The 17950-nt window shown below is 33.0% G+C and overlaps 1 protein-coding gene across 1 annotated transcript; it reads right to left on the bottom strand.

Moving 5' to 3' along the window:
* Positions 1-8969: 8969 nt before the first annotated feature.
* LOC146897287 (uncharacterized) lies at positions 8970-9479 on the bottom strand. Its single transcript, XM_085736401.1, has one exon. The coding sequence runs from the start codon at positions 9477-9479 to the stop codon at positions 8970-8972; it is 510 nt and encodes a 169-aa protein (XP_085592527.1).
* Positions 9480-17950: the final 8471 nt, after the last annotated feature.

Genomic DNA, 17950 nt, shown 5'->3' with positions numbered 1-17950 from the left:
ATATGTGACATTGTGCGTGTGATGAAATACACTATAATTTTTGCAAAATTATGGTGATTTATTGTGATTACAAATTTACTGAGATATCAAACATGCATTGGAACTCGCATGTATTTTTTGAAATTATACATGAAAGTCAAATGAATTGTATTTTACATATAAAAAAATAATTTTTAAATATTATTTCTCTTTGTTTATTGCAGTACCATTTTACAGTTTTTGAATTTTCGGTTTCTTTTTTATTTTATTTTATTGTATTTTGACTCAAGAATTTTTCAATTTTTTGAAATTTGAATTTGCTGTATTAACAGCATTTGGTCAAGAAAATTGTATTTTATATCATAATTTTAATGTCTTTATATCATTTCTCTTTTTTATATTACCAATACATATTTTTGTGTTTGAATTTTCGGTTTCTTTTAGTATTTTATTTTTTTTGAGTCAAGAGTTTTCAGTTTCTGAAATTTGAATTTGATTTAATTTGTTGTAATAATAATGTAATCATAACTTTGGTCAAGAGAATGTACTCATGACTTTCTAGGAGTAATATATTGTATTTGATTTTTAAGTTTATAAACACTTTTTATGAGTTTCGTACATTTATTTTGATAATACTCCTGTATTTTTGCATCATTTAACGGGTAACCCGGTGCACTGAAGCTCCCGCATACGCAGGGTTCAGGAAGGGGTTCCACCATTTGGTGTATTGTATGCAGCCTTACCATATTTTTACAACAACTTTACCAGTTGTGTCAAGGTTACCCCTCACATTTTTGCATCATTTAAAAAAGTTAACACACATAATTTGTCAACTTATTTTATGACTTTAGATGGTAAATCATGATGACACCAAAAAGTATTTGAATGAGATGATAAGAGATATTTTTCATTTTTTTTTTTTTAGGAAAGATATTTTTCAACTTATTTATAACTTTATTATATTATAACGATCTATGAAGCACAGACACCTTTATGACCTGGAATGACGAAGTGTCCGACACTCCTATGACACTCGTACGATATGTGTCGGACAACTCAGTTAAATGTTTCAAAAAATATTTTTATTTACTTTGACACTTTTTGGACCAGTGTCCGACATCTATACCACAATCATACGAAGCGTGTCAAACAACTGGATCAAATGTATGAATTTTCTTCTCTGCTTCTACATAGTAGATTCAAGATAAGAGATGTATTTAGAAATGTTTATCAACAAAGAGTTACAGACATTAAAATTGATTACAATATTTGTAACTTTTTGGATAGTAAATGGATAAATAAAGGTCATATACTACTTTATCTTGTTTTCAAAAAAAAATGTAATGAAATAAATTACTCAAGTTAGATGCACATATATGTTTATATTTTGATTCATAATTTTGATCTTTTATAAATAAATTAATATAATTTTAACGGTGTTAATGTCCTGTGTTTTTTACATTATTGATGTCATTGTGTCCATATCAAATGTATATGTCGGCGTCCATACTTCATTAATAATGATTTTTATACGGTTGTACATTGAGTTTAAAGTTTACATAAAACACGATGATTTGTTTTTTTACTCAATAAATCATTAATATATGCAAAAAAAAAAAAATTGACAATGAAGTTGCAAAGAAATTAACTTATTTTGGGGTTAAATTATATCCGGTTATTTTCTCTCTATACGTAAAGGTGTGTTTGATCTCCTAAACAGTAAGTAGTAGACGATAAAACAATAAAAGGTAAACTTTTATGATATTGAATAATTTTGTCTTATGTAACTTTTTGTGGATAAAATACTATTTTGATATATTAGACAACTTGTATGTGACACAAAAAGTTATGATATGGTTTAGTGAATGACAAGAATTTCAGTTTTTGTCATGTTCATTGTCTCTAGTATGTCAAGTCCCTGAAACAGTTTTATAAATCATAGCACAACTTAAGTTGTTCTGTTATGCCCTTCGTTTTTAGTAGATCAAACGATTATATTCAAAGTTCTTTTTATTTATAACCAAAAAAAAAAAAAAGTTCATCTTAACAAACGCAAGATATCTCTTTTTTGAGTTGTCACCTAAAAATCTAGTTTCTTCTCCTTCATCCACCAAAGATGGGTGGTTTAGGGTCAATTTTTTTTATATCAGACACCTCTTTAAATCGTTTTTCTCCTTCCCTTTTATTTAAATAAATGATTTTTCACATCTATTTAGTTAGTTCTTTCGTGATTTCATCGTCTTAGTGTGACGTTGTCTTGTTCGTCGTCTTTGGGAGGCGTTGTTTGTCTTTCCCGTCTTATTCAGATGTTTGTTTGTTTGGCGTCGTCAACGTTGCAGATTTGAAGGCATGAGTATTCTGGAGACTTGAATATAATCATATTTGTAGGCTTTTGTAATTTGTCGTTTATAGTATTAACATGGATGTTGTCAGTTTCTTCGCTGATTCATCCGTTTAATTTTTAACGAATTTGTATTGTATCGATGTACTCTATCATTTTGAACGAACGAATACATTAATTTTTAGTAAAAAAGAAAAAGACTGAACAATGCAAAACAACTTTTGTGCATCTATTTTTTTATGGACAAAACTTAAGTACATTGTCATCTATATTATTTTTACTGTTCTCCAATGAAAAGATGACACCTGTATAGTTTACTTAATTTTTTTAATAATTATTCATGAAATGTTAACCACCTTTAGCGCTTATGTCCTCTTCCTCTTTCTCGGTTCCACCGCTCTCATTAGACATGTATCCAAGAAATTCAATTCAAGCACTCAACTGTAACATGAAGAAGATTTCTTGTTGCAGACAAATTTATACCCAGTATCTTCATTATTCTTTAGAGCCTAAAAGTGGTGCATCAATGTCAATATCAAAATCCATCAAACCAACGTGATGGATTTTGATACTGACACCACTTTTCATTAGGTTTGAAAAATAATGAAGCTATTGGGTATGGAATTTGGCTCCAATAAGAAATCTTCTTCATGTTACCATTGAGTGCTTGAATTGAATTTCATCGATATGTGTTTGATGAGAGCAGAGAAACCGAGAAAAAGGAAGAAAACAGAAGCACTAAAGGTGGTTATAACATTTTATGAATAATTATTAAAAAATTAAATAAATTATACAGGTGTCATCTTTTCAAATATTAGTCATACTAATGGATTTTAAATTATTCTAAGAAACTTTTTAAACAAGCTTTTATTTAATTCTTAAAATTTAATATTGTCACGAGAATCATTATTTCCAACGTTCTAAATCTAAAAAACGTTCTCAAGTAGTCACAACTCACATGTATCATGTAGTATAAGTTATAATTTTTTTTTTTTTAAGCAAATGTAGTATAAGGTATTGAAAAGAAAATGTTTAAATAAAAATTATTAAAAACGCATTGAAAAGAAAATGGCAGTATTGTTTATAAAGAAAGGAAAATGCATTTCAGTAGCTAGTGTAATCCATGTATAGAATTTAAAAAGTATGCATTTTCCAATCGTGTTAAAAGTGTTAAAAATAATAAAGTATATCTTTAACGTGTAATATTTATGAAGACAAAATATAGCAAAGACGTTGTATAGTAGCAAAGATACAATGTGATCCTTGCCAAAAGTAGTATAAAACAGAATCATCAACTTCAATCCCTGATAATACCATAATTAAGAGAAACGTGATATTTGTTCTAACATGTTAACATCATTTCAATACCGGAAATAAAAACATCATTTCAATTCCAATATTTTTATTTTTATAAATATGTCATTTAATTTAGAATAGATTTCACTACTTCTTTTTGTGTTTGTGCTTCATACTTTTGTTCGTGACTTGCTTAGCAAATGACATTTTTGCACATATTGTAGTGTGTGTTTTGATTAAAATTGATTATGACTAAAAATGGTTTGTATTTGGATACATTGTGTAAAAATGAGTTTAACTATAAATTTGTGTATGAAAATTAATTATAAAATAAAAGATCAATCTTAGCTTCAAGTATAATCAATTCTTAAGACAAAATTAATTCTACTCGACAACAAGCAAACATGTCAGAATCAATTATCATCCTTCTATAAATGGAACAAAACATGCACTCCATCGAATACTTTAAAAGTTTTCAAACCTTATAAATCATATTTAAATTCTTTGCACCAATTCATTTTTGGCATGGTTGCGTAATGGTAATCATGTATGCTTAATATTAGTCGCTGACTAATTAACTATAGCCTGGATATCCTTCCAAAAAATTATATATATAGCGTGACTAGCTTTTCCTTTCAAATTTTTTGGTAGACTTAATCATATGGTAAATATACTTTATACCTACCACTACCGTATCTTTGTATGGTGTAAAAATAGTATCATTTCTTAAGCCCTTTTTTTAGACAGACGAGATAACAAAGCCATCATAAACTCACACACATAAAATGAAGGTATCGGGGTTCGAACTCCGATCATGACGTCCGGCCTAACAATTTCGGCATTTTTGTCAGTTGAACTAGGACTTATGAGATATTTCTTAGCCTTTTTATTCACTTTTAAAAAAAGTATCATTTCTTGAAATTATTTATTTATATAGTATAAAAATTAAGACGACGAAATGTTATAGAGATTTTTAGTTGTTACGAGTGTGAATTGATAAAACATACGTGGTTTAAACTCTATTTTTATTGTGGTCACTGGTCAATAGTTTTTAAATAAAAACCATTTATTTGTAGATTGTTTTTTTTGGTACAATTTTTTTGTATATGTTTAACATCAACACAAAGGACTGATTCCAATATTTATTTGTCTTATTAAAATCATCCACTATAACTATCATTGTAAATAAATGATTCCAATATTTATTTGTCTTATTAAAATCATCCACTATAACTATCATTGTAAATAAACAAAGCGTTTACTTCAATAATGGCAAAGAATAATAAATTGGATAAAAATAAAATATATTGAGTTGATTCCACGCAGAGAGGGAATATCCAAGTAGAAAATAATGTGCAAATTGGATGGCATCGTATAAATCACACACCAATCATTTGCGCATATTCTCTTTTCCTTCTTCACCACGTCTTAGCTCAATATTCCACTCTTTCTTTCACATCCTTCATTTCTTCTTTCTTGTACAAATCTAACATTTTTCTTTCTATGGGTTAGAAAATATACAATCTATCTATTATATCTATTAATAAATAATAAACTTTAGTGTAACCAAAATGTCTACCATGATAAAATAATATTACTATATTAGTTAGATTTTCAATATTTTTAGTTTTGGTTTTTTTTTTTTGACAAATTTAGTTTTGCTTTTGTTTATGCTTTTATATAGTGCACAATTTCATTTACGAAAAATCTTTCAAGAAAACATTTATTAATGAAAAAATAAAATATCGGAGGGATATAAATCTAACTCATTAGGATAAAATAGACAAAAAAATAAAATAAAAGAAATTAAGAAAGAACTTCACCTAAAGATGTCATTTATATATTGTCGAATATAATACATAATTTTACTAGAGTCTATACAAAAATTGGTTTTTTTAGTGATACTTGACAATGGTTTTGACCAACACAAAATTTAAATCGGGTTAGCGATAATGAGGTACTCTTTCCTCCATGCATAACATCTTTTTTGCATGACGTAAATCAAGGCCAAACTAAGGATTTGTACTTCATAATTTATAACGGACTCTAGTTTGAGAGTTTAAGTTCATTTTAAAAGCTTACAAACGGATTATTCCCTTTAAAACCGTCAAACTTTGGTGGGGCCCTCATATGTTGAAATTGTTTATGCAACACGTAAACCACTACTCTTGGAGTCTTTATCTATAATGAGCTCATTGATATCAATACATTTACTTGCATTTACCTTATGCTTTGTTTTTCCTTTCTATTTTCATGATTATTTCTCGTGAAATTTCAGTTGAGATGCACCATTCAATTGCTTCTGCCTTTTGACCTGCATCCAGGGACCAAAATTCGAAGGAATATCTTCCTAATTCGTTTGTTAAATTTTCTCATGAACCAAATCAAGGGATCTTTACCGTATAATTCAAGTTTAGCTGTTGTTGCACTTCTGCCTAAATTGTAAATACACTTGCATCTCTTGTGGCAAACTTCGTCTCCTTGAGCAAAAAAACCCTAACTGGATAAAAAATTGAGACCTTATTCGTCTCTTTATTTATGTTAAAAATCTTGTTATCCGGATAAATTCTAGTCTTGTGGTCATATTTTCCACAACTAAAATACACATGTGGACTTCTTGGATTTCTTTTCATGCTCCTCGGTTTAGTGGCCATCATGGGGGTCGAAAGGATTCTTGTGCTTTACTACAATTGCTTATGTTTGCTTGATCTAGAGTATTTGGAAAGAAAGGAAATACTAGGATCTTTGATTATGAAAAATTAACTATTCTGCAATTGATTAATGATATTTAAATTTTGATGTGGTGGTGGCTTAAAATTGGCATTCCTAATTTTTCCATGATTTAAATTATTGGCGGTTTAATCCTTTGTGATGGTGTAGTGGCCTTGTCCCTAGTCTACCTTTAGTTTTTGGTTCCCTCTGGCTTTTGATGCATTGTGACTATCATTTGTTTCTAATTTGGGCACTTAGAAGTGTTATTTAATATAACTTTCTTAGGAGCCTTATTTAAAAAGGTATTTTTTTTCGAGAGGTATAAAATGCATTGTTCTCATCTATTGAGTTTATGGATCAATCTCATCTAGGTATAAGTATCTCTAAATTATGTATGGAACAATAAACAAAATAATTAACTTAACAACAATGATATTTAGACACCTCAAATTTTTCTATGTCAATTCAACTTATTTTCTTTCTCTCTCTTTCTTTCTTACTATCCATCTATCATATTTATCACATCACTCCTACTATCTCTATTTCTCTCAAGATATATACACGTATTGAAGTATCTAACAAACATTTTTATTTACTTAATTTACATTATGCTTAAAAATCTATTGTTTTGTTTTATAAAGTTGAAACAGAAAATTTTAAAGAAAAACAAACACTCCAACACTTCCCTCTGTATTTGCTGTTTCAATTTTATAAAACAGAAGAAATAAAGAAATGAAGTTTTCTTTAAAGTAAGATAAATTAAGTTAAAGAAAATGTTTGTTAGACATCTTAATATGAAGTTTTGGAGTGCCCGTTAACGCTATTTGTACATGTATATATTGTACTAAGTTTTCTTTTTCTTTTTGTAAACTTGATATATATCCAATTCAAGGATCAATCATTTTGGAAGATCAATTTCATTGTTCACTATTGAGGAGATCGTTTAAAGTCAAAACCAATCTATTTATACATTTATTTTTTTATCTGAGATAATCATTTTTTGAGAGAATCATATTAACCTGTTGATATGTACTTGACTTAATGAACCATATGAAATCAAATTTCTTTGACTTTTCCTAGGAAAAAATAATAAAGAATGTTCTTGTCTTGGTTTGGTTCTAATATCATTCTTTGTTTATTTTTTCCCTGCGAACGTTTGACAAGATAATGGTCGGAGAAGTGTGGACAACCGCTGATTATTTCTCAGTTTCAAACAATAGCTAACATTAAATTAAGTATGGCTAAACTAAATCAAGCAATTTGAACTCAAATAGGTAATAAATTTTATCAAATGACTGAATTTTTTAGGAGAATTTAAATTCGATTTCTGGATAAAAACAGTTCTTAGTTAGAGTTTATTTATCTCTCAGTCGAACATCAAATTATCAGAGCTCTTTTTCTATGAGAGACAAATGGTTAACATAAAAAAAACATAGTTAAACTAAAAAAGTACAGGTATGCTAAACGTGCTATTTTCTTCCTTAAACGTTTAAAATTTCTACTAAATTAACCTTTTGTTTATCTAAAAAAGAAACTGAGCTAATCTTTTAACAAAAGTTTCTTTTTTTTTACTAGCAGTTCATTGTTTATACTTTAGACTAATATGTATATTAATTAATAAAGAAAAGGTGGTGGCGCATGATGTATAGAACGAGAGTCTCGTGTATTTAGGGAGATAAAGACCTTGTAATAAACGTGGACAGGATTTTTCAACCAACGTAACTGTCGACAGCTGGCATGATGACATGGCACAGTGTAGACAACTCATCTCAAACCACGTGATCTTAACATCTTCATCCACACACACCATTGCCATATCACATGTCTTTCTATCGTCGTTTTGCCCACTTGCGCAATAGTGTTTCTAAAGAAAATTGGGGAATTAGTCACTTTAGTCCCTGAATGGGAGAGGATTCGTCACTTTAGTCCCTGAATGAAGAGAAATTGCAAAACAGTCCCTGCATGGTCGATTTCAGGGACTAAAGTGACTAACGGAGTCTACATTCAGGGACTAAATTGACTAAGGAAGTTTGCATTCAGGGACTAAATTGACTAACAAAGTCTACATTCAGGGACTATTTTGCAATTTATCTGCATTCAGGGACTAAAGTGACGAATCCCTTCCGATTAAGGGACTAAAGTGACTAATTCCCCAAAGAAAATTGCTTTTCTGACATAGAATACTTCCTATTGATACATGAAAATGACCAAATTACCTCCAGCGGTTGTTAACTGTCGTTGGGAAACACACCGGTAGTTAACTACCGTTGACTGCCAGCGGTTGTTAACTACCGCCGAAGCTGAATGTAGCGGTTGTTAACTGCCGCTACGTGCTTATCATTTTCCAGAAACTCATTTCCATCTTCCTTATTTTGTGTCTTTCCTAACCAATTTTAACTTTCATTTTCATCTAAATTTTTTATCAAATAACCAATTGAAAATTCTTCTAAAATTTTCATCTAATAATACCTAAACATATTCATCCAATATTTAACAGGAACATGGTAAAATTAAAACGCAAGAAATAATATAAAACGAACGTACGTATATGTCATAGAAATAGGAAAATGTATGGAACATGTCATAATAATACATCATGATCATCATAGTCAAAAAATACATAAAAAAATCCTAATACTAATCAGCCCTGCCTACCCTGCCTCTGCTGCCCCCTGTGTCGCCTGAAAATCTGATAAGTAAGGGCAGGCTTAGTAGCACTAACTATCCGCATGACCTCCTGGACAACCTCCTCTTTGGTCATCTCGCCATGCCTGACCACAATATCTCGGGCTATGTACGCCACATCCCGGACGATCGTCAGTGTGTCAGGCATCTCCCTGGCATGCTCCTCCTCAATCAGCTGCTCCACGTTCGCCGGCCTGGGAGGGGATCCCTCATCAGGTGGGAGAATGCGAGGGTGAGAGACTCTAGCATACCAAGCCATGTAGCCAGGAATATGCTGCCATGGTGTCTCACACCCATCTACCCAAACAGGTACAAGCCATGGCCGAGCGTCCATCAACACAGTGGTCAGCATCTGTGTAAGCACCTGAGGGACAGCTGAAGGATGTCTGGGAACGTCCTGGACAAAGGAGAATTGCCTCTTCACCCGCTCAGGCAAATGACGGTACACCCTCTCCTTCCCGCACATGAGTCATCCCGAGTAAGTGCACAAGATATTAAATGGGTGCACGTCTTTGTGATCACCATAGGTAGAAAACCTGACGTCATCCACCTCCATGCGATCCAGGCGTGAGCGGTAATGGTGCACACTCTTATGGCCTTTGCTAGTGAGCCATCTCCCAGCACATGGTATCCGCGGGTCCCACTCCGGGTTACGCTTCCTTGGGTAAGGACCTGGCAAATGCTCCAAAATCCATCCCTGCAACAAAATAAATAATACACAAAAATAATTATTCGAGTTAAATATTCAATAAATCTAAAACATTATAAAATAGTCTAACATGATAATAAAATTTATAAAATAAATTCATAAAGAAATTAAGATAAATATTACCATCAAAAGAGTCGCAGAGCCAGCCATCGTTCTGTTATTCAAGATAACAGAATCATCCAGATAATCGTAGAGGTAGGCTAAGGTCATCCCTCCCCATAACCACTTCCCAATCGCCCCCAAGTCCGTCATGCAATCAAGATATATCAAGTCGATGTGTCTGTTCATTTTGTTAGTGAACAGCGCACAACCGACGAGATATAGAAGGAAACTCCTCACACAACACGCCCTCCTCCTGGCTCTCTCCTGCATCTCCTCCCTCGACTGTGGATGCTCAAGTCGTCTAGCCTCAGTCAGGTGCTCCTCATAAACCCGCTTCAGTGCGGGATAACTGATATGACCAGGAGATTCATCCCTAACCTGAGCTCTGGCATCAGCATCTGACATGCTCAACAACCTGGTCATCATATCAATCGATGGGTCCCGATCCATCGACTCATCGTGCTCCAACATGCTGCCGTAAATAGGAATGTGCAGAAGATTATGCACATCGTCCAGAGTGATCGTCATCTCCCCCACAGGTAGATGAAAACTACTTGTCTCCGTGTGCCACCTCTCGCATAGAGCACGTATCATGGCATGGGTCACAGTCGAATACCCAACGTGTATCAAACCATGGAGGCCAGACCCCTCCACAGGCTCCCAAAACCACCTCAAAGCCTCCTCCGGCTTATCAAGCTCCTTCAACCTTTTCCCTGGGTTTACGCACTTATAACCCGCTGCATAATGCCACATCTGAAATTCAAATTAAATAAGACATTGCCACTATTTTAAATAAATAAAACACTTACGCTACATTATTTTAAATAAATAAAACACTTACGCTACATTATTTTAAATAAATAAAACACTTACGCTACATTATTTTAAATAACTAAAACACTTACGCTACATTATATTTAATAATTCAAACACTTACGCTACATAATATTTTAAATAATCACTTTAAAACATTTAAAGAATTTTAAACAATTTAAACACTTACATTATTATGGTTCACCCAAAGAGGGTTCGCCACGTGTCTCGCGTAGTCGGACAACAATGACGTGGTCTGAGGTCCTCCAGAAAAGGGAGCCTCTCCAGCAGGATAGGGCGGTATTCGCGGAACACGACAACCTCGTCGTGGCTGAGGCTCACGCTTAGGCTCACCCTCAGGAATAACATTATGTGCCTCCATATAATCTGCCACAACATCCTCTGGCACCCGCTCATCATCTCCCACCTCCTTATCCTATGCCTCGGCCTCCGGCTGAAAATACATCCTCTCCTCCTCCATCCGATCATAGCCAACAAAATCATCATCCGCATACCCAGCATAATCATGCGCTGGTGTCGGATCAACCACCTGGGAGGAGTCATCCACATGTGCCTGTGAGCCCTCTCCATGTATCATCGGGTCCCTGCGCCTCCGAGTCTTAGGGACATACGGGTCTTCAGCCCTCTTTTCTCTCCGAGCACTAGCGGTACTCGCCTCTTTACCTCTCCGCATCCTATCCTCTCTAATAACCCGCTGCTGCTCATCCGTATCCCTAGCCATATCTGTACAAAACAAATTTTAAAAAACATAAATAAGTTGACAATGTATTTACGAATACAATGTATCTAAGCATTTACTTAAGGCATCGAACATAGGCGAACATAGGCATTCATACAATGTATTTAAAACTTTTAAGGCATTGAACATAGCAAGTAACATGTAACATATCAAAAATGAAACTTAGGCATTATATAACATATAACACATTCATCAAACATTATATAACATACCACATTATGTCATGCTTCAAACTTGCTAAAAAATTTAAAAATCCAAGCTTATAATAATTATAACATATATACTTTATAAAATTGAACATACTTGAAAACAAATTACACAAAAAAAAAAGCAATATTTCCTCACTTATGCATTTTAACAAACACCTTATGTGTATTCTAAATTAGGAGCACAATTAGTGTTATTTGAACATCTAAACAACTACATTGTATCTAAACCTACTCTAAACAACAATGCCAGCATAAACAATCCATTACAACATCAAATTTTATACTAATTTGCAATTTCTAAACCTAACCTAAACACTAACATTTTGCTATAATTATGAAAATACAACCCTAAATAACTTACATTGCATGTAAATAGGATTAAGATGACTTACTTGTGATTTGCTTGAAGAAATTAGGATGATTTTCGAGCAAATGAGGTTTGGGTGATTTTGGTATAGAATTGGACAATTTTTGAACCAGAAACTGTAACCAGAAAATGGAGGTTTCTGCGTTCTTAAGATACATAATGCAGCGGCAGTTAACAGCCGCTGGGTCTCAGCAGTAGTTAACTACTGGCGTGTTTCCCAGCGGTTGTTAACTACCGCCAGGGGCATTAAGGTCATTTCCATGTGTCAATTGGAAGTATTCTTTGTCAAAAAAGCAATTTTCGTGTCTAAATTGCATTCCTTTACATTAGAGTCGGATATGATAGCAGATAAGTGACAAAAAAAATTCTCAAAAGATTTGATGATATTATACATTCAGAGTTAGTTAAATTGAGAGTGTTTTTTTTACTATCACATTTAAGGAGAAGGTCTTTTATAGACCAAATTTACTATTGTCATTTATAGATGTATGAAAAGAGTCTACGACCTGCTGAGAATCTAACACGAAGTTTACATTATCAAATTGAATGTTTGATACCCAATGTAGTATCGTATGTAACCCAACTGCTTCGCCTATTACAACATCACATAGGGGGAAAATCAATCAGTTTTCGCAAGCACAAACTCACCGGCATAATCCCGAATACACATTCCAATACCGACTTTATTAAGCGATGACGAGAAAGAAGCATATATGTTAAATTAATATCGACCTCTAGCTTGTTTTTCCCACCGAATCAACTCTTGCTGGTTTGACTCTGGCGGATTCATGACTCTAGTTGTGCCACCGTCTCATCTAATAGCTCGCGCCGATCTCCAATCCTCAAGGAGAATCGTTACCCGAGTCAAAACTTGAGCATTCGTTTTAGTCTTCTCTTGCCATAACATTATGTTCCTTATTTTCCAAATGCTCCACAAAATTGTGGCAAAGAGTGCACTTTGAGACGGGGTGAGCTGAGATAACAAACTAAAGATTAACGCATACATATTATAATCTTGCCCGAGGGCCCTGTCAATTTTGTTCCATAAATTGACCTCACGCCATGTGCATAACGCTAGGACATTCTAATAGGACATGGATACTATCGTCAAAATTACTACCACAAAGCACACAATCTTTGGGACAGTGCATACTTGTATTGCTGAGGCGAGCTCTAGTAGGAAAACAATCCCGAAAACACACGCCACAAAAGATTCTTAATCTTTGGAGGAACTTTGAACTTCCAAATTAAGTGCTAGCGACCTGGTAAATGTAAATGAGAGTTGTATGCAATCTCACTAACACATATTTTATAGGCACTAAGCACCAAATAAATACCGTTCTTTTCCGCTTAACATCAAGAGATTGAGGGATGTAAACCTGACCTAGTGAGTTTAAACAAAAGTGTAATAACAACCCTTAAAGGGGAATTCAACTAGTGGTAAAGTACACTTTTTAAATAAAAACGATGAAACGAAATCTGAAGCAAACTGACTTAACCACCACAAGTACAATCTAGCGAACCCAACACAGGGTGCAAAACCAAATTGCAAAAGAAAGTAGTATCTGAGCGTTCTTCTCTGTATCATTAGAGTAAGTGTTCCTTCGTATCAAAATTGTGGGAGATTAAACTATTTGTCAACACTGATGCAAGTCCATTAATCCACCACTTACTGCGACAAAAACCCGGCCACAACAAGTTCATGACCATGATTCGACCTGAAACAACCCATATCGCGAAGCCAAAGCCCTTTCGAGCATTATAGTTCGAAGCCCGGTCCAAAGTTGAAAGATTCACAACCCAACAATGTCAAACTAAATCAAACTCGGACCAGAACCAAGACCACCACCACCGGTAGGCAAGTGGCGACAATCTGTAAACCAATAGAGTTGACCATCGCAGTGGCGACGAAAATAGTTTTAAGAGACCAGATCCATATCGAAATTGAGAAAGTGCAAATCAAAGCCATTTTTACCATAAACTCATGGAATATGAACAAATCTGGAAACATAACCACCCCCGAGAGCGAACCCATCGAACAACAGCGAGAAACCAGCAAACAGATCTTGGGTGATGAACCAGAACCGTCACATTTTGTGGTGAATCACACACACACAAACACGTTTTCAACAAACCAATAGTCACTGGCGGGAAATACGATGATGGAGGTTTAAGAACAAGAATGTACCACCATCAAGGACGGCGACAACACCTAGAGAAACAGACACCCGAAGGAGTTTGGTGATGACGCAACCGTAGAGGCTGATTGCATCACCAATATCGCGGCTGCATGGTGGTTGAGAAATTTGGATTAATGGTAGAAGGGTCTTGAGGGTGGCGGTGTAAGGGTAGGTTGAAGAGAGGATATAATGTTCCCTTCATATATTTTGCAATTTCATATATTAATAAATTATAATTATCTTTTTCAAGAAAATAAATTATACTTGTATTTTTCATTGATACCACAATATAACAAATATAATATGAATTCTTATCTTTTTGAATGACAACAAAAATGTTTATGAGTATAATTGAAAGTGAAAAAGTCATCCCAAAATCGATCTATTCTCTTTATATATAGTATAGAATTTAAAATGTCTTCCTTACTAACTTGAACCTTCATGTTTTTTTGTTGGTATAAGTTAGCAAATCCATAAGTTGACACACTTTAAATATGATCACAGATTTATTAAATAACTTATGGCCGGGAAAAAACAATATTCTTATATGTATTCTTAATATTGACACCTAATAATTGTTAGAAACCCCGTCCTTAATGCATTCCCCGTACGTTGTGCTAACTTTAGTCTTAGGCTTATTAAACTTCAGGTGACTTTGTTCATGTTTGACATGACCCAAAATTGACATATGCACTTCAATAGAGATGTGAGGAAGAGAGACGCAAATAATTGAGAACGTGGAATGACAAAAGCCAAAGGAATGCGTATAACGTCGAAACAAAGCTTTTTAATGATTCTTCTTACATTATTGATGGGGTGGGTTACATATTATTGAATTTTGGTCGAGAATTGAGATTGGAGATCAATATCAAACTACTATTAATCAATTATTACACACCACTATTTATTGAATTGAAACAAAAACGATAATTAAAGTTAGCAAGCTATTACAAGTACATACATATCCACTATCACCTACTTGTGTGCATGAAACTCAATGAATGATCATTTCAACCACCTTAAAGGGAAATACATGTCTTTATTACCACATTGAAAATGAATGGCAACAAGCCTTCACTACGTTTTCCCTTATCGTCATCTTAATTATCGAATGATTGAAATCACGTTCATTATTTTTCACTAAAATAAAAGACTATACTATAAATGATTTAATTAATAATAAAAATAATTATACAAGAATGGAAGGCATGCAAACAATAAATCACGCCGTTAACCATTTTTAAACGACAAAATCAATCCTTTTAAACACAACATCCATAAATCTAAGACATAATATTGTTATGCATTACCTTTTAAATTCTTTTTAGAAATAAAAAATGTCAAACGTAAATGATATAAAATCATGTTTATATTTCATTGTGGAGAGTAACCTGCAAGTTATGTAAAGTGTATTTTCTTTTTCATGTGCTGCATGCATGGTGTTGCTTTTACTCATCTCATTCTGGTGATGCTTGTAAGTTTATAAACACCACACCACGCTTGCAAGGTTAAACTATCTTTCTTTTATCTATTTTAATACTATAAGAAAGGCTAAAAAAGCTATATATCTTGTGGTGTATGGTAACATCCAAGCCACAATCGTCTCATATTTATTCTTGTGGCTGTTCATGTTTATAGTTTTATTATTTGGCTAAGCTTTTAATTTTGAATAATAATGGCCTAAATTTCATATATTATGCTTTAATACACGGTTTAATAGAATAGTGTTTTTTTTTTTGAAGAAGGTTTAATAGAATAGTGTTAAAAAATGTGTACTCCACGTGATATGTATTTTGTGTGACACTCCTTTCCCCTACAAGCATACATATCTTAAGGAGTATTGCTATGTTTGGTTTCATGCCAACCATGTTAAAATTAATTAATGTTTTAGGCCCGTCATTTTTAAAATCGAGTTTTTTTTTCAATAACTTTCAAAGTTTTTCACCTCCACTTAATTATTTTGAGATTTTTTTTTTTTGCATATGATGCGATATTATCATTGATGACGTAATATATGATTGTAGAGTTAAATGATACTTCATAATCAACCTTAACACATTTGTCCAGGTTAAATATCTTGGTTGGATGTTTATACTTCAACCTAGAGGTACTCGATTCGAGACCAGTGCAGAAGAGAGAAATAATGAGTTCCAACTCATACATCAATCATATCTTCCTTAAAAAAAGACACACATTAATCATATCTATAATTTTTATCCATCTCAATTCTCAATTGTATTTACCAGGTGTCTCTAAGGATTTTTTTTCTTTGACAAGGTCCTTAATAAAAATGCTAACAAGGTCATTCAATTTGCACAGATCGTTCAACTTCGTCTTCAAATTATTCGAAATAGCTAAAACGTCCTTGAATTTTACAAACGTCTATCAAATTGATCCCTCCAACAAGTCTCACTATTAACGGCGATGAAATGTGACTTTAGCTGACGTGAATTGTCAACTCAGATGCCATGTATTCATAGACGAAGTTGATAAATAGTTTGGATTTTTTTTAAATGAAAGTCATTAGGAATTGTTATATTTTCAAAACGACCCCTTCATTATTCATAATCAAGACAGTCCATGAATTATGTCACTCACTATCAAATCGTTCATTGAATTATTTATCTTAACTATTGATATGATCCATGATATTGTCAAATAAATGCTAAAAAACAAAAAAAAATGTTTAACTATTATTTACTACCTTTTGCATGTTTGAAATGAAGTTTTTTCCATGCTCAATGGAGCGTCCAAGGTCTTCATTCAAAAGTGTAGAAAACCACTTCAAAGTCTCTATGTTTTCTACATCCACAAGCATATGATATTATAAACATATAATTTTGCATATGAAAGCCCTAAAGAAGCTTCAGTCTTGGTGGTTGAGAGGCGGTTAGTGATTTGGTAGCACAATAAGGAGAAGAAAGAACTCTTCACCATTTGAAACTGTGACTAACTGCATGAGAAGAAGACACATTGACCGTTTGGGATAGGGCATGCATTAATGTGTAACCAATATATGTAAATACAACCAAAAAATTATAATACAAGATTAAATTATATTAGATAATCAACATTAATGAATACTTTACATGCAATGCAATGTGTATGCAAGTTTAAAAAGGGACCAAACAAATTACAATAACATCATTTTCCAAAGTGTTTTTCTTACCATCCCTTTCAAATTTTTATGGGGTCCTAATGAAAAGAACAATACCTGAGGTAACTGAGATGTGATTTATCTCATAGATCCATCAGTTGTGGAAAAATTGTATATTTCCTTCAAGGTAAATTTAAATTGTCCACCAATTTTTTAAATTAAATTGTCCTTTTTCTACTTCATTTAAGTTGCATCTGTATCTTTTACACAAACCCTTTTCTATTTTCACTCATGAGTGTGCACTGCTAAATTATTGGATTGGCTTAGAAAAAAAAAATTGAAACTGAAAAAATTCGGGAGCATATCATCGTCACATCTCCTTGCTTAGTATATTATTAGCGCCTAAATCCTCTACATGTCAGCACTGCCTTTATATTTTGTGTGCCCAGCAATAATGCTTGAAATATTATTTATATGATCTATATACTAAGCTTTTCATCATCATCTGAGAATATTATTTATATGAACTATCTACTAAGGTTTTCATCAATAACTCATATTTTAGTAGATATTTTAGATTTTCAGCGTGTCTTCTTCTCATGCTGCTAGTCAAGGTTGTACGTAGTTTATAATATCATATAAGTGTATATGCAAAAAACTAAGAATTTGTAATGTTCAACACTTTGTGGAAGTTAAGTTC

Source organism: Medicago sativa, chromosome 8, assembly GCF_051527215.1.
Source record: "Medicago sativa cultivar Bolivia chromosome 8, Bolivia_mono, whole genome shotgun sequence".
Lineage (NCBI taxonomy): Eukaryota > Viridiplantae > Streptophyta > Magnoliopsida > Fabales > Fabaceae > Medicago > Medicago sativa.
This window is presented reverse-complemented; position numbering and strand designations above follow the sequence as displayed.

Excerpts from the sequence above, each read along its gene's own strand:
- LOC146897287 (XM_085736401.1), bottom strand. The coding sequence starts at position 9,479 with ATGTGCGGGAAGGAGAGGGTGTACCGTCATTTGCCTGAGCGGGTGAAG.